We start from the raw sequence: 23,611 nt of genomic DNA, 5'->3' as shown, positions 1-23,611 counted from the left end.
GGATTTTTAAAAGCTACCAGATCACTTAAAAACTACCGAGATGAGAGCCACTGGGCATCAGTGATCTTCCATAAATGCACATCTCATCATGTTACATCCTCTGCTTAAAATTTTCCATAGCTCCACTGCCCTCAGCATGAACACCTGACTCCCCAGCAGGGCTCTTATGATCTGGACCAGCCAGACTTCCGTCCCTTCCCACAGCCCTCCTTCCCTATGCTGTGTGAGCCATACAGACTAAATTGTTTTCATCCCCAGGAATCCACCATGAACTCAGTCATCTCCAGACCTTGGCTGTTTCTTCTGTTTAAACTCCCTTCATCTTATTCTTTATCTGGCTAATACTTACTCATCATTTGGGAGCCATCATGACTATGATTTTTTTCAATAACACTTTCCTTTTCCATTCTTTCCAACTCTGTTAGAAGCCCCTGTGTGTTCTTCCTTGAATCCACCTCTTGCTCTATTGAGTTGTAAGCTTTATGAGAGTTGGAGCCAGTCTGACTTCATCACTTGATGGCACCAGTACCTTGCACTATGTTTAGGCCACTCTGTCAATCACTATATGGTGAAATGAATGACTGGGTGAATAAGCAAATCCATTTGAACTGTATTCTTTTGAGAGAATCCATTTGCGATAGTCAAATGCTGACGTTTCCACTGCTAATCCAATGAGAGAAACAGGTAGTCTTGGGGTGAGAGTGTGGCAGGTGGGCAGATGCTTGACTGACAGGTCCCATTAGTTAATCCATATGCTAATTTAATATTTAAAAAGTATTTATGTCAAAAGACATGTCTTGGGTACTGTGGGTAAACATGAAATAATATTACCTGGGACATGGAATATTTTCTTTTCGGCAGAGCTCACAGGGTTCTTATGTCCATCCCCCCTTCTTAAAATTAGGTAATAGAGGAAACTTTTAAAGATCATATGATTTAATCTTTTAATTTTACAGATGAAGATTCTGAAACTGGAGAAGCTGAGTAACTTCCTCAAGGTCATGCAGCTGGTTATGATCATAGATTTGTATCATTTTTCTGCTTAGTTGAAAATCTGACTCACTTCTCTAAATTTAGCATCCCACTTGGTAAATTCGTGTTCCTGACCATTACCACAGCTCTATTTTCCCAATAGGTGGATGAGATTTTTCCTGAGCTAACTGGCCCCCTACACACACACATCTGTAGAAATATGAACACAGTAATCAAGCCCTCCTGCCATCTGCTCTGAACATGCCCAACTCCCTGTCTCATTCCAGAGTGCATTTTTAAAGCCTGCTTTGAAAGGGCCTCGTGTTTTTTTCAGACATTGTCAAGAATTCATCTTGAAAATTACAAAACCAAAATATGTTGAGTAAATTAAGATCCATTTTCTCTGACAGCATTTGGTCTAGGCAATGATTGCAAAAGTTCCATCTGCATTTTATAAGATGCTTCTGTGTGAGTATAGTTTCAACGACTTGATTTAGGAGTGTACTTCCGATGTGAATTTGACCACTGCTGTTTCTGCCGCAGACAAATAGAGGCCTGTAGTCTTCAGGGCTTTTCATCAGAGCACCATGTCCGAGAGCATTTCTTTCTCTGAGAAATATTTGTTGTGGCAGTGTTCTCTCTACTGGGATCATAGCTTTCAATCTTTTAAAATGCAGTTTGTCTCAGAACTTTCATTTTTACAAGTTTTGAATTCCTTTTTATTGCCTTTTTTTATTTCTTTACTTTCCTAGACAGAATTTCTTAGAGTAAACAAAGGGGAAATGGCAGCATTTTTCATAGGAGTGTGGATTTTTCTGATTTTTTTTTTTTTTTTTTGCATGTGTGATAAGTAAAGGGTTGACCTGGAGAGGAAAAGAAAGTATGAAACAGATAAAAAATACATATATTTGATGCCGATCTATTCCTCTTTCTGTGATCTCCCTTTTATTTATTAAAACATTCATTCAATAAGTATTTATTTGGTGCCAAGGATGTGCCAAGCACTGTGCTAGGTGCTTAATATTATATAATAGTATATAATATGATATACTATTATAAAATCTGTCCATGGGATTTCCCAAGCAGGAATACTGGAGTGGATTGCCATTTCCTCCTCTAGGAGATCTTCCCAAACAAAGGATTGAAGTTGGGTTTCCTGCATTGCTGGCAAATTCTTTATTGGTTGAGCCACCAGGGAATTCCACATAAAATATAATCAGTTCAGTTCAGTCACTCAGTTGTGTCCAACTCTTTGTGACCCCATGAACTGCAGAATGCCAGGCTTACCTGTCCATCACCAGCACCTGGAGCTTGCTCAAACTCATGTCTATTGAGTCGGTGATGCCATCCAACCATCTTTTTCTCTGTTGTCCCCTTCTCCTCCTGCCTTCAATCTTTCCCAGCATCAGGGTCTTTTAGGACCATATTATTGTATTATAAAGATTGTATTTACATTTTATTAATTTAATAATAATAGTAAATATATTAATAACACACATTTCTATACATAAACTGTCTTTCTTGTATTACCATATAAACAACTGTATGAATTTCCAAGGGCTGCCATAACAAATTACTACAGACTGAGTGGCTTCATTAAACAGCAGAAATGTATTATCTGACAGTTCTGGAGGCTGGAAGTCCAAAATCGAAGTGACAGCAGGCATGCTTCTTCTACAAGCACTAAGAAAAGATCTGCTCCAGGCCTCACTTGCTTCTAGCTTCTTCTAGTTCCTTGGCTTGTAGCAGGGTAGCTAAAATGCCATTGTGTGTGTGTGTTTAAGTACAAACTTCCTCTTTTTATAAGGACACCAGTCACACTGGATCAGGGCCCACACATCCCCAGTGTGTTCTGCTGCTCCCGCATGCGCGCATGCTCAGTTGCTTCAGCCGTGTCCGACTCTTTGCGATCCCGTGGACTGTAGCCCGCCAGGCTCCTCTGTCCATGGGGATTCTCCAGGCAAGAATATTGGAGTGGGTTGTCATGCCCATCTCCAGGAGATCTTCCCAATCCAGAGATTGAACCCAGGTCTCCTGCATTGCAGGCAGATGCTCCACATAACACTGAGCCACGTGGGAAACCGCCTTATCTTAATTTAACTTATTATCTCTGCAATGACCCTGTTCCGAATAGGGTTACATTCTGAGGCATCAGGGGTTAAGACTATATGAATTTTGGGGCCACATAATTCAAGCCATAACACCAATTTCAATGCCACCTCTTTCAAAGCTATCTTTGCTCCATCCACAATGCCCCCTCAAATATATGTAAGCAATCTCTTTCTTTACCACTTCCACATAGTGCTTCATCTATAACACTTATTTTACCTGAATGAATCATTTTGTAGACTTTATGTCCTTTATTGTTAGGACCCATGACTGATAACCATGGGTATCATGACAGTGATACCTTGCACATGTTGGCATAGAAATATTATAAAATAAGTGAATGAATCAACAAAAAATACATATTCACATATCTGGTCGGCAAATGTTTGCACATATGTGGTCCCTTTTGAACCTTAAAGTGAGTCTTTGAAGTGGGCATGTAGGAATTACTATCTCCATATATGACTGTGGAAAACTGAAGCCCAGAGGTAAATATCCAGTGTTACGTGGAATAGTGGGACTACATTAAAATCCTGGTCTCCTAACTCTGACTTAGAGCTCCTTGTCTCCTTATATTTTATCTCTTCTGGATATTTTGTCTCCTCTGGATATTTTTATCCCTGAATCATACCTGGTTAGTGATTAGTGTTCACCCAAAGCCTATGGCTGCCCACGACTGTCCCTTGCTTTTGAGACAACTTATCTAGAAGCTCCCAAAGTTACATTCCTAAACATGTCTCCTCCTCTCTCTCTTTCTCTCTCTATATGCATACGTATGTGTTTACATTTATGTATACATATCCTCCCTTGAGGTTAAGCCATCCAGAGAGTCCATATTAAGTTAAAAATCCACTTCCCTTTTAAAACAGAATTTTCAATGCTTTATAAACAAAACATCTGATTCTGGGGATTTGGACACTTGAGTAGTAAGAGGGTGGTGTTATGACAGACAGTGGTTACACTGTTTCAGTGATGGGAAAGAACTATTTCCATTATTATTATTAAAGACAGGTTCAGCACCAAGCAGATTTCTATAGCTACCATTAGCTCTAACTAACTCCAAACAGAAAATGTTTTTCAAGTGTTAAATATAACATATACACACATAATAGATATTGTATTTAATAACTAACCTTGAAAATTTTTATATGGCACTGATTGCTGTGGGATGGATTTAGATATAAGAACTAGGAGCAGTGAAAATGATGGTAGAATCTCAGCTTCCATAGTAAATGTCATGACATGGATAATTTTGCTTCATTCTGCTTTTCAGTTACAGTCTTGCAGCCTCTCTGTGAACTACTACCCATATTCCTGAGTTTGAGCGGATTTCCCTTGCACCGTGTACTAATATTAATGCTAATTCATTTGCATAATGTTTTTACTGTTGACAGACTTTCATCACCTTATGTCATTTTAACCTTAAAGCTACTCTGAGATAAGCAATACTCTCTTCATTTTGAGAAATGATCCAGCTGCTCAAGAAACAAAGGATTGAAAGGGAGAGATTTAAGACCTGAACCTGGTGTACTGAGTCTAAATTCTAAGTTCCTCTGACTTTATTACCAAATATATGCTTTCTCATTTCCTCACTTTTCACACATCTCAGCTCCCAAACTAGACCAGAACTTAGTCTAGTGTCTAGCAGAATACTCTGCACAGGTTTTACACTATGGAGAACATAGAAGGCTATGAGTTTTGAATTATAGTTTTGCTGGGTCACCTTAGACAAGTTATTTAAGTCTCAATTTCTTTACCTATAGAATGGTGACCATACGATGCCCACATCATAGGATTTCAAGGAGAATTAAATGAAAAATTGTCAATCTTGTTGTTTAGACTCTAAGTCATGTCAAATTTTTTGAGACCCTGCCAGGCTCCTCTGTCCATAGGATTCTCCAGGCAAGAATACTGGAGTGGGTTGCTCTTTCCTTCTCTAAGGGATCTTCTGGACACAGGGATCGAATACATGTCTCCTGTTTGGCAGGCAGATTCATTATCACTGTGCCACCTGGGAAGCCCATGTGTCAAGTCTTAGAAGAGACCATAGTATGATATTATTGTGTTATACAATTTCCAAGTTGTGTGAAGTTGGGCAAGATACTTCATCTTGTTTAGTACCATTATCAGTAAAAATCAGTTTGGAAAATATTAAGTATCTTGCAGGGATATTATGAGGCTTAATAAAATTACAGTTGCAAAGGTGCCTAACAGTGTTTGGCATACACTAGGGACTCAATAATTGTTTATCTCCCACCTACCTGCTTTCTTTCTTTCTTTAAGGGTGAAATCAATAAATGTTTACTGGATTTTCAGTGAGTCCTTTCTTGCAATGATTTTATGACTACTTTTTAGTGTTTCTATACATGGATGCAAGTGTTCGATATCAAGGTGACTTTGACAAACTGTTCTCAAGCTCCAAGTGGAATAAAATGCAGCGTTCTCTCCGAGAGGCAACATAAAGGAATTTGGCAACCTAGTTCAGAGTAATTGCCCAGAAAGTGGCTCCCTGGTGAAAATCCCAGTGACAAACAACAAGACCATGTGTGACTTTGAACATGGACATTAGATTTCAAAGACAAGAATTTGTTAAACCAAAGAGGGCCTCAAAAACTGATTAACTGTTGGGAACGCTTATCCGGATTTACATAAAATTTGAACTTTAGAATATTTTTAAGCGCTGGTTCTCCATATTTAGTTCAGTGGATCCAATGTATCTACTGGTAAAATAAAATCATAGTTGCTTTTTTCATATGAGCAGGAATGCTTAAGTCAAAAATTAGGATTTTCGCAGTTTTACCTTCCACTTCCACATATTGTAAAATTTGGCTAACACTGCTGCTTAGACTAGAACTTGACATATGATGATATGCAATTTATTGCACAATGATAAATTTAGTTATTTTAGTATATCATGAATTACTATTTAATGAATTCTCAGTATTTAAACATTTGAACAGTCTGAGAAATGCTGTTGTATAAAGACAGTTTTCTTAATTTGGGCATTGTACAGCAGATCAAAAAATAAAAGGCAAATGTTATGTGGTTTAAGAGTTAACAGGGGACCTGCTTTCTCAAAAGATAAAATTAAATAACAACACCATAATTGACTTTTTAAAAATTTTGTTTGGGGTTTGGGTTTTTTTTTAATCTGTTTCTTTCTTTTTGGCTGTGCCACATGATTTGCAGGATCTTAATTTCTGACCAGAGATTGAACCTGGGCCCGTGAAAGTGAAAGTGCCAATTTCTAACCACTGAAACCGCTAGGGGATTCCTCAGAATTTACTATCATGTCTCTGAGCAACAGTGAGCATAGAGCACTGTCTCATTCATTTTTGCTTTTCTGGTGTCTGGAGCAGTGACCAGAACAGAGCAGGGCCTCAACAGGTGTGCATCTTATGTAGAAATTGCATGTATTAAATGGAACACTTTGTTTCAAATGTTCTCAAACAGTTTTCTCTGAGAGCCTTGAAGATACAATCGCAAATTTGGTTTCCCTCATTAATTATTTTATTGTGGAATTCTACCTCTATTTCAGACTCAATACCACTCAGGAAACTGTCCTGAAAACTCAAAGCCACAGGAGAATTTCCTTTTCAGCCCACCTTATTTTACAAATAGGCACACACGACTGTACCACTGTGTAGTTTATACAAAGCTCTGTTTGGGCCATGTTAGGCTGTAGGCTTTAGTGAGGTACTGTCCTTGTTCTTAGGGAGTTAATGTGGTGGGAGAGAGACAGATACACAGGCAACTAATTATACTGCAAGGCAGAAAGGAAAACTGCTGTGGTTAAAGTGTAAACAAAATGCTGTGGTTGCAGAGTGAAAGGAGTAATTAATTTGAGCCAGGAGGATCTGAAACAAGAAAGGAGAAACTAATATTTATTGAGGGCTTAAAAGGTGCCAAGGGCGGAGCTGGTCCTTTCTCTCAAGCTCCGAGAGGAGGTGATGTTTAAGTGAGCTGGGAGCTAAAAAGAGAGGGCTGTAGGGGTGTGTTTGGCCACAGGGACCATGTTGGGGAGGCGTGCCTTCAAGAAGCAAGGAGACTGTGGGAAGATACCCTGCCACTGGCCCCGAGGGCGGGGACTGGGGCAAGGAGCAGCCTCAACTTGAGATGGTTTGGTAAGAAAGGGGGTTTGTAAGGGGAAGCTGGTTTCTCTTATGTGAAGGAGATGGAGGGAGAAATTTAGTCAAAGATTATGCCTCAGTGGTAAAGAATCTGCCTGCAAATACAGGAGACTCAGGAGATGGGGGATTGATCCCTGGATTGGGAAGATCCCTGGGAGGAGGAAATGGCAACCCACTCAAGGTATTCTTGCCGGGAATACCCCTTGGAGAGAGGAGCCTGGCGGGTTGTAGTCCTTGGGATCACAAAGAGTTGGACCTGACTAAGCGACTAAGGTTGCACAAGAATGTTAGTAAGAACAGGCCTTGGTGTGAGGAGAGGAGAAACAAAGGGAAGGGAAATTAAGAGGAAAGGCAGGGCCTGCTATTTTTGTTGGTGGGTGTGAATTATGGGGGAGGAAGAGAGCAGGGATTCGGGGGTGAACTGGGAATTGTGACAAAGACACATATGGGAGTGTCTATTCGGTGGGGATAATGATGCCGGCCCAAGGTTCCAAAAAAAGCACAAGCTAGTGATGTATCTGCTTGCATGGTCCTCTTGGGTGCCTAGGCTCTGCTGTGCTGGTGACTGTTGGCTGGTCCCTGCAGGAGAGACAGGCAAGTGTCAGTCAGTCAGCTTTCTCTCCAAACTAGAGCTCCCACTTTTTAAAAACAAAAAGTTTAGGCTGCACTGGACCTTCGTTGCAGTGTGCAGTCTCCTCTTGTTGCAGCGCATGGGCCCAGTGGCCACGTGGCATGCGGGATTTTGGCTCCCCAACCAGGCATTGAACCTGTGTCTCCTGCATTGGAGGGCAGATTCTTAAGGAGCGGATCACCAGGGACCTTCCACTTTTTGAGAGCATAGAGTGTCTTCATCACTTCCCTGTCCCACACAGAGCCTAGGATGGGACTGGGCACGTGGCAGATTTTCACAAACTCATAACTGATGCTTGGAAAGCAAGGAGGGTAAATGTCAGCATAGGCAAGAGTTGCAAAGAGCTGGACATGACTGAATACACGTACACACAAAAGACTAGGTATAGACTTTTTAGAGTGGTAGAAGTTTAACCTGAAAATTAACCACACCATTTCAAAGAAGGTGAAAGCCATGGAAGGCTTTATGATGGAGAATGAATTCTAATGCCTTGATTTTACAGGAAGGAAGCTGTGTGAATTGATTAACTTCTACAGTAATTTGTTGGCTGCTCATTATAGCCTCCTGTTTTGACTAATGAATACGTTTAGAGCTGCATCTCTGTGCAAGCTAAGGCATCCAGGCAGTTTGACTGTCTTAGAATAATTAGAGAATTTTGCATTGTCAGCCAGTGGGATACTTACCTCTCCCGGCGCAGCTTCACAGAGTATTTTTTTCTATTTCCTCTTCCTCCCCTCATTAGTGTCTGTTGTGGAATTAATCCCAACTGTCCAACAGATCACTATAAAACATTTTATAGACATTTACAGGACTGATCTGACTGAACTAAACTATTATTAATTTGCTAATTAGGATGATAAGAAGACAGATTTTATTCTTATGTGAGATAATTTAGGGGAATTTATCATATTAGGGCTTGAAGATGTTTTATCTAATTTACTGAAGGGCTAAACCAGGAAAGTTAAATGTGTAATAAACATGCTCCCCTCAGCCCTTCTGTGCCTGTGATACCCATTTATAATTTATAATGCCACTCTTTTCCCCTGAGCCTGCATATGGCTTCACAATTCTCCACACAGCACTGGAAACAGCAAGAGGTTGGGACTTGACATGAAAGATGAACCAGAAAGCTAATTGTTCCTACAAGACTATAAGTCCCTTACAGGTAGGCACCAGGTCCAAGTCAGGACTCGACATACAAGAGACTTTTAATAAATTGTTTTCGGAATGAATGATAGAGAGATGGATAAATTAATGGGTGGATGAATGATATTTCATTTTTTTCACTACTGGTTCAGGAAAGCCTGTGGGATGCGTCCATCTCTGTGTTGTAGGAAGCATACTTTGTATCACCTTGTGCCTGTGAACACCAGCTCACTGAATAATGTTGCTGGATGAAAACTTAGAGAACATCTTTTCAGTTTTACAGAGATGAGAATAAGGTTCAGAGGAGGCATGCATCTAAAGCCAGGAGCCACTCTGCCATTTTCTACACCTTGCTAACTGTGAGACTTTTGGGGTCAATGTTGCCTCTTCATCTGTAACCTGGAGTAGGAAATGACAGCCCACTCCAGTATTCTTGCCTGGAAAATTCCATGTATAGAGGAGCTTGGTGGGTGACAGTCCATGGGGTGGCAAGAGTCAGGCACGACTGAGTAGCTTTCACATCATCTGTAAAGTGGGAAGAGTGAGCTTGTCTGCTTTGCAGGATTATTGTGAAGCTTTAACAAGATAAGGAATTGCAAAGTGCTTGGTGTAGTGTTTGGCACATGGTAAATGTGAACTTTCTCCTTTTTCCTTTCTTTTCATTAATATTAGCTGAACCAGTGATGGTACTGTAGATAGTTTTATCATAAGATTTATCATATTGTGTTATACTGTGTTCTCCTTCCATATTTTCAATGAATTGAAAAACTATGCTACCCGTGGATACAAAGCACCTCCTGTAGACTGATGATAATTTTACTTCCAGATGGGACAGAAAATGAAATATTTGTTTGGAGAGTTTGATTAATCTCATATATGAAGTTATCAGCATTCCCTCTGACATTTGCCATCTGCGACTGTGTGTTGTTCCCAGTGTTGTCAAAAGTACATAGTAGGGTACACACTGCTGTTTTCAAAAAGGATAACCAACAAGGACCTACTGTACAGCGCAGGGAACTCTGCTCAATGCTATGTGCCGGCCGGGATGGGAGTGGGGGCTGAGGAGAACAGATGCATGTTTATGCATGGCTGAGTCCCTTCCCTGTTCCCCTGAGACTATCACAGCACTGTTAATCGGCTATACCCCGTTTCTGGTGTTAAAAAGTAAATAAAATTTAAAAATATATATAGTAGATGCTCAATAAATATTTATGAAAGGAATGAAAAAAAAAACAGGCTAAACCATTCCCATTTTATACACATAGAAACTAAGACAAAGAGATGATAAGAAATGGATTCGTATTAAACACAAATGAAACATTTTTACATAGAAAACGTAAAATTCCTAAATTCATTGTAGTTTTCTTTGAATAATCATCTTGCTTCATAATACATATTTCATAGAAAATACGTTTATAAAAGTTGTCTTTAAATAGTGCAGTGGTGAAGTTTAATTAAAAAAAAATGAGTGGGCTGAATGGTCCTTTAAAAAATCCTCAATGTTTACATTATTTATTCAGACCTTTAGGTCAGTCATTAGTTGCTGGGCGGGATGGGGGTGTGAGGAGGAGGAGAAAAGGGAGAAGCCTTAGTTGGCTTCACACTGGTTGCCTAGAAGCACACAAAGACAGCAGGCGCGCATGAAAAAAACAAGGCCATGTTGCTGGGAAGGTAGTCTTCAGAGGCACACACTTCCCTGGGGCAGAAAGCCTACAGCTGTGTCATCTCACATCTCAAGACAAGAAAACGGAGTTTAAACCCACGACATATGAATAAAGGCAAGGTTAGCCAAAGAGATTTTGAGAAATTGCTTTTCTAATTCATTTTAAATGAGTATTAGAAGTTGCATTTTGTGTCAGTTGCTATAAACCTGGGGGAAAGCTTTTACACTCTTGTAATCAAGCCAGGTTAGACATAATATTGGTGGGGGGATGTTTTAAAAGGATTCAACAGTGGGCTTTGACAATAAACTGGAATTAAGGAAGAGTGAGGGGCGAGAGCTTTCATTCCCTGCCTCTGGGCTTGAATTTTTTGCCTCCTAATTGACTGCCTTGAAATGTACTTTTATTTCGAAATTCGATTGCTAAGTTGTTTCTTTTCAAAGGCACCTGTTGAGGGAAAAGGAAAAGAAAGAAAAAAAAAGAAAAAAACTTACAGAGAGAGTTGAAGGCTGCTGAAAAGAGGTGAAGCCATTATGAGTTGCCTGAATGCTACCCCTGGGTTGAACAAAGGGTCTCAGCCCCGGCCAGAGAACCCGGAGAGGACTTCACATGGTGCAACTGCAAAGGAAGACGCCCGCACCGTGCTGCTTGACAACCAACTCACCCTGGGCGACTTTGTCCAAATACAGAGAGCCTTCGAGGTAAGCACTCGTCTTATTTGCTGGAGAGTTTGAGTTGTTTGTGAAAGAGATGAAACAAAGACTTTTCTCTTAAAAGATTTTTTTGTTGTTGTTGTTTTAATACACTTAATAGTTAAAAGGGCTTCCCAGGTGGCTCAGTGGTAAAAAATCTGCCTGCAATGCAGGAGACATAGGTTCGATCCCTGGGTCAGAAAGATCCCCTGGAGAAGGAAACGGCAACCCAGTCCAGTATTCTTGCCTGGGAAATCCCACAGACAGAGGAACCTGGCGGGCTAACAATCCATGGGGTCATGAAAGAGACACAACTGAGAGACACAACAACAGGGGACTGAAGAGAATTAATCACACTTGGATTTAACACGAGAGTAACTTTATCCATTGGTTCATTGGGTGAGATAAAATTATTTGGTATGAAATTGCTGCTACTGAATATCATTACCATCCAGGAAGGAAAATGAATTCTTAGACAACGTTTTTTTTTTTAGACATCAATGTATTTTTGGAAATAGAAAGTTAAAATGCCAAGAAGGGGAAGCCAGATCTCTAGGGTGACTCCCAGCAATAACCATCCTTGTAGGCAACATGGAAATATCCCTTTGGAAATGCAAATAGGCACCTCCAGGTATATGGGCTGCCCAGGTGATGCTAATGGTAAAGAATCCACGTGTCAGTGCAGGAGACACTAGAGATGCAGGTTTGATCCTTGGGTTGGGAAGATCCCCCGGAGCAGGAAATGCAACCCACTCCAGTGTTCTTGCCTGGAGAACCCCATGGGCAGAGGTGCCTGGTGGGCTACAGTCCGTGGGGTCACAGAGTCAGACACGACAGAGCATGCGCCCACACATTCACCTCCTGTGTGCAGACATTCTCCCTTGCCTCACCCCAGGCAACACGGCTCCTTTTCAAAGCAGGTGGTGGCACTTCATTGTCCCAGATCTCCTGTGAGGAATCGGTCTGCCACTCTTTTTTGTAAATATTGGAGCAATGCCCATGAAAACAAAAATTTCAAATTTTAATTCTACGTATAAACCTTAGGACTTTTAGCTATAAATGAATAAGTTCCTTCTCTCTATCTCAATTAATTTGGAACTCGGCAGCTGTGCAGAATGAACAGCGTACATCAAAATGACTTTTAGCCTCTCTGCTGATAGGAAGAAGTGTTCTTCCATGCAGTGGAATTTCAGTAGACATGAGCCTCCATCCTTTCTACTTCATTACACTTGCTAAAATATGCTCTCAGGGCTTCAGGATGTCCTCTGGGGGTGCTTGAGAATGTCATGCTAATTTGAAGCAGACATAAAATGTTTGGGAATACCACCTTGAAATTAATAAAGCATGGTGAAATCTAACCATTCTATTGCCCTGTAATTGGCACAAATTTTATCTTTATCTACCCCCCAAAATAGTTGCTAGCTACTGAAAAACTACTATACCCTATTTTGTCTAACCAGTTAAATTGTACCTATGTTGATAATGTCTCATTACTATCAATCATCTCTTTTTAATAGACTCTATCATATCTAGTAGGACAGACATGCTGTGCCCTACACTTTTCTCACTTTAATCTTCATGTTTTTGCAGTTCATCCAAACCCACTTGTCTGAAAAAACTTTTAGTGCTGCTCATGTCCAATGCCCCAAATGAATCTGGCATGTTTTTATAGACATTGCAAACACTATGACAGCTTGAGGGCATTCAGAAAAACATAACCACAGACTTTGACAGCTTTGACTCTGGAATGAACAGAAATGTGAGCAGTTTTGTTCTGGTCCTCAGAACATGAAGTAGAGTGCTAGGGTCTGTTAGGAGAGTCTATGTTATAAAGTCCATGCGTTAGACGGTGAAACTGCTACAAAAGGTTGGGGTTGGATGTTCTTTCCAAATTACTGATTAGTCTGGAGTGAACCAAAGTGAAATGGGACAATTCAATTTCAAGATCTTTTTTTTTAAATCTCTAAATGTTTCAAAGACTGGATCACTTGTTTTGAAATTAACCACTTTGAAGATCAGGTACCACTGATGGATTGAAAAGGAGAAAGAGATTACTATTCAGAGCTTGCATGAACCTAGAGAATCTAATGACAGTGTTTAAAAAAGAAATTGAGCTTTGCAGGCGCTTACTTCAAGGAAAAGTGAAAGTCCATCCAATTTTAACAGACTCAACGGAGGGAATGGAATGATCCAATGACAAATGTACAACCAGGAACAAAAATTAGGCCCTCAAGACAACACAGTTTCCACAAACAGCACAGACACCTAGGGAAGAATGATACACTAGATGATTTCCACAAATTCCCTCCCATCTGTTGTGAGGGATGGGCCCACAGGTCACAAGTGTAGATTCCTGTAAAAGGAAAAATTCCTTGTAAAAGGAAAAATGCAGGGGTTGTTCTGCATCATAGAACTCTGAAGGCAGTTATCTGTAGTCCATTCACTAAAGACACACCCTTAGAATGCCAGAATTCTGAAACTGGATCCTTTTAGCTCTTGTTTTGTTTTCTTGCACCCAGATTGCTTATTTGGAGCTGAAGATTTGTCAGGTAATAGGCAAAGTCCATGTTCTTAAATAGCAGTAGGAATGTTTGATTGAAAAATGGAAAGATGAGTCTTTGAATTGTGTAGTGAATGTTTCACATGTTTCCAAGTAAGTTATTACACACCATATAAATCTTAGTAGTACCATTTAGAAATAAAGTGCTTGGGGCTTCCCTGGTGGCCCAGTGGTTGAAACTTGGCCTTCCAAGGCACAGGGTATAGGTTTGATCCCTGGTTGGGGAGCTAAGACCCCACATGCCTCGTGGCCAAAAACCCAAGACATAAAACAGAAGCAATATTGTAAAAAGTTCAATAAAGAAGTTCAAAATGGTCCACAACAAAAAATTTCTTTAAGGAAAAAAAAAGGGAAGAGAACATGAGTAGTGCTTACGTTTATTGTATGATGGTATAAATGAGTCAGAATCAGTGTTTAAGAGTTGAGGTAAGACTTCTTGGATTTGAATCCTTCTTTTGTCACTGACAATGTGACTTTGTGCAAATCAGTTAATCTCTCTGAGCCTGTTTCCTTTATTTCTAACCTGGGGATAATAGGGTTGTTGTGAGGATTAAATGAAATATTATCTGGAAAGCACTTGAAAGAGTGCTTGAGATAGAAAAAGTGCTCAGTCAACATAGTTATTATATCTTCAGTGAGTAGAAATTGAACCACATGGCCTTTAACAGTCTCTTAACTTTAATACATACATTTTCCCCCAAAATTTAAACTTTGAATAACACTCACAACTATGCTTTTATATTCCTTTTGGTTGGGGTAGGAAGTGGAAACAATGAGTTGCAAAGACATAAATTCACATAGAAGAGTACAAAAGCTCATCTTTTCATCTATTTCATATTTGATTACCATGTGAAAGATGTCAAGATATCTTGATCCTCTTCTTTAGAACAAAGAAGTTATCTGGATAGAAGTACTAGAAAAGTAACTATGAGGTTTTTTTTCTTTTAAATGATGGTGTCCAAAAAGCCATATTATCAGTTTGCAGGGAATATAACTTGTATTAGTCATAGAACTGTAAAATGCTTGTTACCCAAACTTCCCTACTTAAAGAAATGATGTGCTCTCTGGATAGTCATATTATTTTAATGTCAAACATATTTTACATTTTCTTAGATACTTCAGTAACCCCTTATTGTATGAAGAAGGATGCCTATGATTTGCTGATTTTATAGGAATCTTGAGAAGTAGAAATTAATGGTCCAAGGGAAATGGAATTTTGGAAATGCTGCATTGAGACTTGATATATTTTGATTTTTTCCCCAAGACTGTGGCTATGTAGGTTCTTAAATGTTTCTTTTCTTGACTTCTCCATCGTTGACTTCTTTATATCAGCACCATCTGCTCTTTGATCTTGGAAGGCTTGTTGTCTGTTTGGCTTGGGTCTATAGTTTGCTACGCTGCTGGACTCCCTGGACTGGGTCCTGACCTGCCTCTGTCAGCCGCGCTGTCTGTAGCATCCCCTGGTACATCCTTTCTGGCTCCACTCTGCCTGCTCTGTGCTGCCCTTTGCCCAAGTCCTGCTAAATCTTAAGCTTAAATAGCTTGAAATAAAGCTCCTAAACCATATGTAAACTGTGAAATATTTATGCTTAAAGTAGGAAGGGCCAAAGCAGTTCAGTGTGAGAAAGGCATAGTAAAAATCCTAACAGGAAGTCCCCAGAGATGTTCAGGGAAGGTTCTCAGAACACACTTATCTTGGGGGGTGAATGGAATCTAAACACAACACACTTGTGCTCACTTAACCTCGATAGACCAGAGAAGTTCAGGAGGTATTTGCAGTTCTGAAATTTGTGCTTAAGGTATAATAAATGATTAAATCCACAGAATTTATGATGTATTCATGCTTGATTGTCTTTATAAAAATTCCCAACATTCTTGTCTATAGCAGGGCCTATGAACAATGCTTCCCTTGTACCAACAGGACAAAATCGAGAGTTCTGATGCCTTGCTTGGCAGGGTAGACTTTAAGGAATCCAGAAAGTCACTGTTATAAAAAATTTAATTACATACATTTACAGTTAGGTAAGTCATATTAACCCCCCCTCCAAACAAACAAATAAACAAACAAGAGTGATCTCGGTCTTCTGATCCTCCTGTTCCACCCCTTCCATCCTCACCTCTCCCAGACATGAGAAGGAGAAATTACTTGAGTAACCTGATTGATGGTGACAGTGTTGGTCTGTATTTTTAAAGTAAGCGGTGTGTGTGTGGGGGGGTAATCTATTAAAAGGATATGAGATTGAAAAAAAAAAAAAAAAGACAGATTCCCACTTTTCCGTTGTTTAGCCTCTCTTTTTTATCTGTATAAATGAGTTTTATTTATTTTTTGTCCATGCTGTTTGGCCTGTGGGATCATATTTCCCTGACCAGGTTCTAAGCCCTAGCCCCCAGCATTGGAGGTCAGAGTCCCAGCCCCTGGACTGCTAGCAAAGTCCCTACCCTTCTTTCTAAACTCAAACTCTCCCAATTCATAAGGGACTTGCCTTCTCATTGCCCACTGTATCTTTGCTATTAATTTACCCAAATGGACAGGCTTTCCTAGATGTAACTCATGTTCTAGAACTCTTCTTACCTCTTGCTTCTTTTTTTTTCCTACCCTAGACATCACCATCCCAAACACATAAATAAAACCATCCATTTTTGCTTCACCTCTCCTCAGAACTATTAGATTTTGCTTGTCTCTGTCAAAATATGATACAGTCCATGAAGATCACTTAAAAATTATTTTTAAGGTAAGACTGATAGGTGATAACTGTATAGTATGGTATCCAATAAAGTTCTGAAATTAGAAAATTTTACAGGGTGTGCAAATTGTGTGAAGTATATAATAGCACATTCATGATAGAGGTTTATTTATCACTCATGTAGAGGACAGATATTTCTAATTGGCAGCAGCTCCAAGTAGGGATTCTAATAGGTAGGCTCCTTCCATCTTCTGCCTGCAGGCTGGCTGTGTGTCAAGCTAGTCATGGGAGTAAGAGCTTGAAGGAGCAAGTGGGGCAGGGTTTTGTGGGCCAAACTCCCGTCTCTACTGCCGGGGCAGCTGGAAAGGGTAGGCAGGCGGGTGCCCAGAAAACAGTCTCACTCACTAGCCTCAGAGTGTAATGGTAGGAAAATTTCCGTCTCTCCTAGTAAACCTGTGCGCTATATTTCATAGATTAAGGAAAGCTACATACCTAAGGATGCTTTATGTTTTGCCTTTGTTGCCAGGAAGTTCAAAGTTAAATTTTAGTCCTCAACTGATACAATGATTCTTAACATAAATTTTTCTGAAACAATTATCTTCTGTTTTCATTCTATGATTCTTTTATCTTGGTTTTAATGGTCTGACTGCCTATGTACTGTAACTGAACTCAAGTTCTTTCTGGAAATCAGTGGAGGTAAAAATGATGAATAAAAATTTAATGTCTTTGAAGTATGGTGAGATTTTACCAAATACCTCTGTAGGGATCGTGTGATTTGATCCTCTCACCAGCCTGGAATGTAGTCAGGGCAGGTATTTTTATTTCCCATTTACACATGAGGAGACTAAAGCTCAAAGATATTTAATTGAGTTACCTTACAGGGCAGAGCCAGGGCCCTGGGGTAGATTGTCAACCTTCCAGCCCTTTGTATGGCAGGGCTCCCGCTGGCCACCAGGCACCCACCCTTTGGGATTGGTGCTCTAAGGAACAGGAATCCAATAGGATATGGACTTTAATAATGAAACGAACATGTCAAGTTAGTACCACACAGACACTGTGCCTTGGTCCCTTGGAATTTGAAAATTTATTTGCAAATCAGCAGATAATAAGTCCTATAATAAATCAATGCAGAGAAGGGTAGAAGAATGAAAGGGAGGGATAGGAATAACTCACTGCCTTTTTATTACTTTTTCCTTTCTGAAGGCTTTCAGTGGAGGCCTGTGGGAAGGTAAACAGGTAAAGCTTAACCTACAACTGTCTTCCATAGTACAGAGTGCATCCAGCAATCTCAGTCAATCCATCACTTGCTGATCAAAGGCAGCAAGTCAGAGCATTTCTCACTCCAGCTCCCTTAGAGGAATCAAAAAACCTCATTTTTGATGGGAGCAGAAAATCAGTGAACCCTGCAGGTGCCCCTCCTCATCATTAAGGTAATAGCATGAAGACAAATCTGATAAGCCTTGGTGTTGGCACAATCGGAAACAACAGAGAATGCTTTGGTGGTTTTGTCTGAGTTGTTAGAATTCATGGGGAGGTTAACAAAGGATGCCATCATTGGAACACAAGCAAGTGATGTTCTCTGTCAACATACATGAAAAATCGGCCTTCCTGAACACTACTGCCCGTGCGCTGAATTTTGTGACAAGTTCTAACAGCTTCATGCCTTTTCTAATTTCTCTGTTTGCTTTCAGAACTGGCATTTATAAAAATTAATCTAGATTAGAGAGGGTGATGAAGAGTACTTTTGAGGGACAAACATTTTAACCTTAAGCTTTGGACAGGATTGGGGTAGAGAAAGCAAACAAGAAACTTGTTATAAAGGAGAAAGAAAGCAAGCAAAGTTGCCTGTTGCTATTCATTTGTAGTATATCAACTTAGCCAGACCTTTACACCATGGGCCTGTGTGCTTCCTCAGTCACTTCAGTCATGTCCAACTCTTTGTGACCCCATGGATCATAGCCTGCCAGGCTTCTCTGTCCATGAGATTTCCCAGGCAGGAATACTGGAGTGGGGTGCCATGCCCTCCTCTAAAGTATCTTTCCGACCCAGGGATCAAGCCACGTCTCCTATGTCTCCTCTGTAGAACGTGGATTGTTTATTGCTGAGCCACCAGAGAAACCAAGATGAAGGGCACAGCCTACCTTTTCAAATTTCCCAAAAATTAAGAAAGAAACATGAGGAAAAGAGACAACTGGAGAAATATAGTTTGTGCTATTTTGATTTTGCATTTGTGCTGTGTTAGCAAGTATAGTTAAACCCAATGATTAGACAAGAGCCCTCTGAATTGCCCTTCGTGATTTCTGATCTTTTCCTGAAGCTCTGGTCAGACACAAGTCCCTCGGGTCATTTTTTCCCCTCATCAGGTGTTACCAACACATTACAGAAAAGAGTCTTGTTAGATCTTGACTCGGGCACCAGCATTCTCTGCTGAGGACTTTCAGGGACAGAGTTTTCCTCTGTTGCTTCCCGTGTTCTCTCGTCTTAATTCTCACAATCTCTGAGGCCAGGTTGTCACACAGGTCTTTCTCCAGATCTGTCCACTATGGCGGCCTTGAGCCAAAGGTGGCTATTTAAATTAAAATGAAATAAAGCTAGAACTTACTTAATAAAATAATTCAATTCCTCACAAGCACCAGCCATGTTTAAAGTATTCAGTAAGTGCATGTGGCTAGTAGCCACCACAGTGGAGAGTACAGGTTATAGAACATTTTCTTCATCAGAGAAAGTTCTATTGGACAATTAGTCCTTTCTCTTGGTATCCTAGTAGCTCGCCCCCTTTCCATACTTCTGGTCATATATATATGGCCAACAGGCTACTCTCAGCCCCTCAGTCCCCCCTGGAAGTATACCAGACTCCTCATTCCTTAGAGCTGGAGGCCAAACTGATTATTGGCCCTGGTGATTGTTGGTGTTGTTCAGTCACTCAGTCGTGTCTGCCTCTTTGCGACCCCATGGACTGCAGCATGCCAGGCTTCCCTGTCCTTCACCATCTCCCAGAGTTTGCTCAAACTCACATCCACTGAGTTGGTGATGCCACCCAAACATCTCATCCTCCTTTGCCCCCTTCTCCTCCTGCCCTCAATTTTTCCAACATCAGGATCTTTTCCAGTCAGTTGGCTCTTCGCCTCAAGTGGCCAATCTAATGGAGCTTCAGCTTCAGCCTTAGTCGTTCCAGTGAATATTCAGGATCAATTTCCTTTAGGATTGACTGGTTTGACCTCCTTGCTGTCCAAGGAACTCTCAAAAGTCTTCTCCAGAACCACAATTTGAAAGCATCAATTCTTCAGTGCTCAGCCTTCTTCACAGTCCAACTCTCACATCCATATATGTCTACTGGAAAACCATGGTTTTGACTCTATGGACTTTTATTGACAAAGTGAACATCTCTGCTTGTTAATATGCTGTCTAGGTTTGTCATAGATTTTCCTCTCAGGAATAAGCGTCTTTTGATTTCGTGGCTGCAGTCACTATCTGCAGTGATTTCAGAGCCCAAGAAGAGAAAATCTGTCACTGTTTCCACTTTTTCCTCATCTACTTGCCATGAAGGGATGGGACTGCCTGCCGTAATCTTAGTTTTTTGAAGTTTGAGTTTTAAACCAGGTTTTCCCACTCTCCTCTTTTACCCTCATCAAGAGGTTCTTTAGTTCCTCTTCACTTTCTGCCTTTAGAGTGGTATGATCTGCATATCTGAGGTTGTTGATATTTTTTCTGTCAATCTTGATTCCAGCTTGTGAGATATCCAGCTCTGCCCTTAGAGATACCAGAAAATATTTTCCTTTTTGCTTTAGTCTAAGACCCATTTCTCCACATTCCTCTACCAGGGTTGTAGAGAATGGGGACATCCATTTCTCTCAGAGGAATCCTTACCTCCCCACTTCAAGCCCAGAGCTTACCCCTCCCCACCAGTATTCAGTTAGGCTTACAGTTCCAATAAGTCAATCACAAACTTATCTGACACTGGAACATTACCCATATTGTCCATGCTTGTGGCATTTTAGTTACTTGAATGCTTTAAGAGTACTTCTGTTTTAGAACCTATCAAATGCCGGTGCCTCAGGTTGAAATATTCCTGCTTCTCTCCCTACAATCTCCAGCTAGCTCCTGTTCATACTTCATGTTTAAATATTGCTGTCCCCAGAAAGCCTTCCCTCTCCACCCTGGCTGGATTAATGTCTTAATACCTATTCCTGTCCCCTTTCCTCATAGCTCCTGTATGTTCTTCTCTTGTACTAATTGCAGATGCTCTAATTAAGTACAACTAGAGCCAAGTAGAAGGATCAGAAAGGCAGAAAGAAGTCCATGTGAGATCCCGGAAGGTGGAGACCCTGGGTGCATATGAGATCATCTTGAGGAAAGAGCAGAGTGTCTAAGACTGGATCTTAGGGAACTCCTTCAAGCGGGTAAAGAAACAACTGGACTCCATACAAACAATACAATACAGAAAGAGAAGCAGGGTTATTTCCTAGAAGATGAGGGAGGAGAAACACAGGCAGACAGGGGAAGTTGGTGCAGCCAGTCATATACAATTTCCTTTAACAGTCCTTTTAAAGACAAGTTAGAATGAATACAACATCTTCATGGTTATAAAATCAAATTTATCATGTGAAATCCCCTCTGGCCCACCCTCAGTGACTAGTCTGGGTAACTACCCCCCCCCCCTCCCTTTTTTTTTTTTTTTGGTAGTTGTGCTTTTTTTATTGTAATGGTTTTATTTATTTATTTTTTAATTGGAGGATGATTTCTTTATAATGTTGTATCACTTGCTGCCATACAACAATGCAACTGATAACTACTCAATGTTGCATCCTTCCAGTGTGTTTTTGTTCATATCTACCCACATATGCACATATACATATCATATGTAGCATTATTTTACATATATATTACATACTTTGTCATATTTTGTGCATTCAAGGAAAAGTACCATATAACTAGCTGCTAAACATGTTAAAAGATACTCAAATTCATTAGGACTTGGATTTGAAGCTCTAAGCAAGAAAAAGACAGCCTTTTCATTCATCACCTTGGAAAAGAGTAGAAAGATTGATGATATTTTCTGTTGGCAAAGAATCAGGAAAATGGACACTATTACTGAGACTGTAAATTGTCAAGGCTCTTTTTGGTAGGCAATTTTCTGAAATATATCAAATGTATACTTTTTGAACCAGCAATTCTAATTCTACAAGCTATCCTAAATAAATTTTAACAGGGGAAGAAATAAAATTTGTATAAAAATATTCATTGTAATATTGTCAATAAAATGGAGTATTTAAAATAGCCCAAATCTTCATCAATAAATTAACAGATAAATAAATTGAGGTACACTTTAGTTCAGTTCAGTTCAGTCGCTCAGTAGCGTCTGACTCTTTGCAACCCCATGAACCGCAGCACACCAGGCCTCCCTGTCCATCACCAACTCCCGGACTCTTCCCAAACCCATGTCCGTTGAGTCGGTGATGCCATCCAACCATCTCATCCTCTGTCGTCCCCTTCTCCTCCTGCCCTCAATCTTTCCCAGAATCAGGGTCTTTTCAAATGAGTCAGCTCTTCACATCAGGTGTGAATAAGAAAGACACAAAATTGCCAAAATTTACTATTCAGTGAAAAGAAGAAAATAACAGAACAGTGCATAATATTATTCTAAAATGAAAAATGTGTGTTTTTGTGTATGTGTCAAGGTCTCAATTATGGAAAAATAAAACCATGCCTATAGCAGGGTAAGGTATGCCAAATGGCTTTGTGGGCTCTCTATCTATACCATAATTCAATGCAAAGATAAACGTTATTAAAATGTCAGTGTATCTTAATAGCCTAAAGACCTGTTGCTACTATTTTCTAAACGTATGGTCTAATGATGCTGAATTTAAAAGCAGGACTGTTTTTGGACTTTCCTCTTGGTACAGTGGTTAGGACTCTGTGCTTCCACTGTAGGGGGCATGAGTTCAATCCCTGGTCAGGAAACTAAAATCCTATATGCTGCTCTGTGTGACAAAAAAAGATTAAAAAGTTAGAGTTAAAAAAATAAAAATAAGAGTAGCACCTCCTCTAGATATGTTGTCTTTCTATTAAGTAGTTTTCTTCATCACTTTCCTTTCATTGAGATTTAGTATCAAGAGAGAGACTATAGAGACCTATTTTATTGCCTATATTTTACAGATGAGGAAACGAAAATCCAAATGAAAGGATTTGTCCAGGTCCATTTGAGTTGTTGGCAGAACCAGAATATCACCCCAAAGTAGTCTCATATCTATTTCTGTCTGTTTACTCTTAGTGAAGAACCCTAAACTTAACTCAAACTTACTTCTAATTTTCCAATATTATTTTACACACTGTGATCTTATAATTTGGGCTTTCTTTACTACTCTGACCCCCGCAAAGTGAAAGTCGCTCAGCCGTGTCCAACTCTTTGCGACCCCATGGACTATACAATCCATGGAATTCTCTAGGCCAGAATACTGGAGTGGGTTGCCATTTCCTTCTCCATGGGATCTTCCCAACCCAGGAATCGAACCCATGTCTCTTATGTCTCCAGCACTGGCAGGCAATCTTTATCACTGCGCCACTTGGGAAGTCCAACGTGGTGTATGTATACACACACACACACACACACATATATACATATACATATAAACAATGTGTTAGTCCTTTCAGGAGACTTAATACAATATGACAGATGGGTAGCTTACAAACAACAGAAGTTTATTACTCACAGTTCGGGAGACTGGGAGTCTGAGATCAGGGAACCAGGATGGATGGGTGAAGACCCTCTCCCAGGCTGCAGACTTCTTGTTGTGTCTTCACATGGTAGAGAGGACTAGGGAGCTCTAGATGCCTCTTGTACAAGAACACTAATTCTGTTCATAAGAGCTCCATATTCTTAAACTATCACTTTCCAAAGGCCCCACTGCCTAATATCATCATGTTGGACATTAGAATTTCAATTGGTGAATTTTGAGGGGACATGAATATTCAGACCATAGTACATCATTTTACCTCAGTCATTTAAAAGTGAGTTCAGGCATGATA

General features: G+C 40.1%; 1 protein-coding gene across 1 annotated transcript in view; it reads left to right on the top strand.

The window, feature by feature from the left end:
- Positions 1-7,111: 7,111 nt before the first annotated feature.
- WDR49 (WD repeat domain 49) overlaps positions 7,112-23,611 on the top strand; it is a 165,545-nt gene continuing 149,045 nt past the window's right edge. Inside the window, exons 1-2 of the mRNA XM_043875086.1 lie at positions 7,112-7,205; positions 11,093-11,350. Coding sequence (XP_043731021.1) covers positions 11,183-11,350 — 168 coding nt within the window. The 5' untranslated portion in view covers positions 7,112-7,205; positions 11,093-11,182. The remainder of the gene's footprint in view (positions 7,206-11,092; positions 11,351-23,611) is intronic.

Source organism: Cervus elaphus, chromosome 19 (genome assembly GCF_910594005.1).
Source record: "Cervus elaphus chromosome 19, mCerEla1.1, whole genome shotgun sequence".
Taxonomy (NCBI): domain Eukaryota; kingdom Metazoa; phylum Chordata; class Mammalia; order Artiodactyla; family Cervidae; genus Cervus; species Cervus elaphus.
The sequence above is the reverse complement of the archived record's forward strand: the minus strand, read 5'-3'. Positions and strand labels throughout refer to the sequence as shown.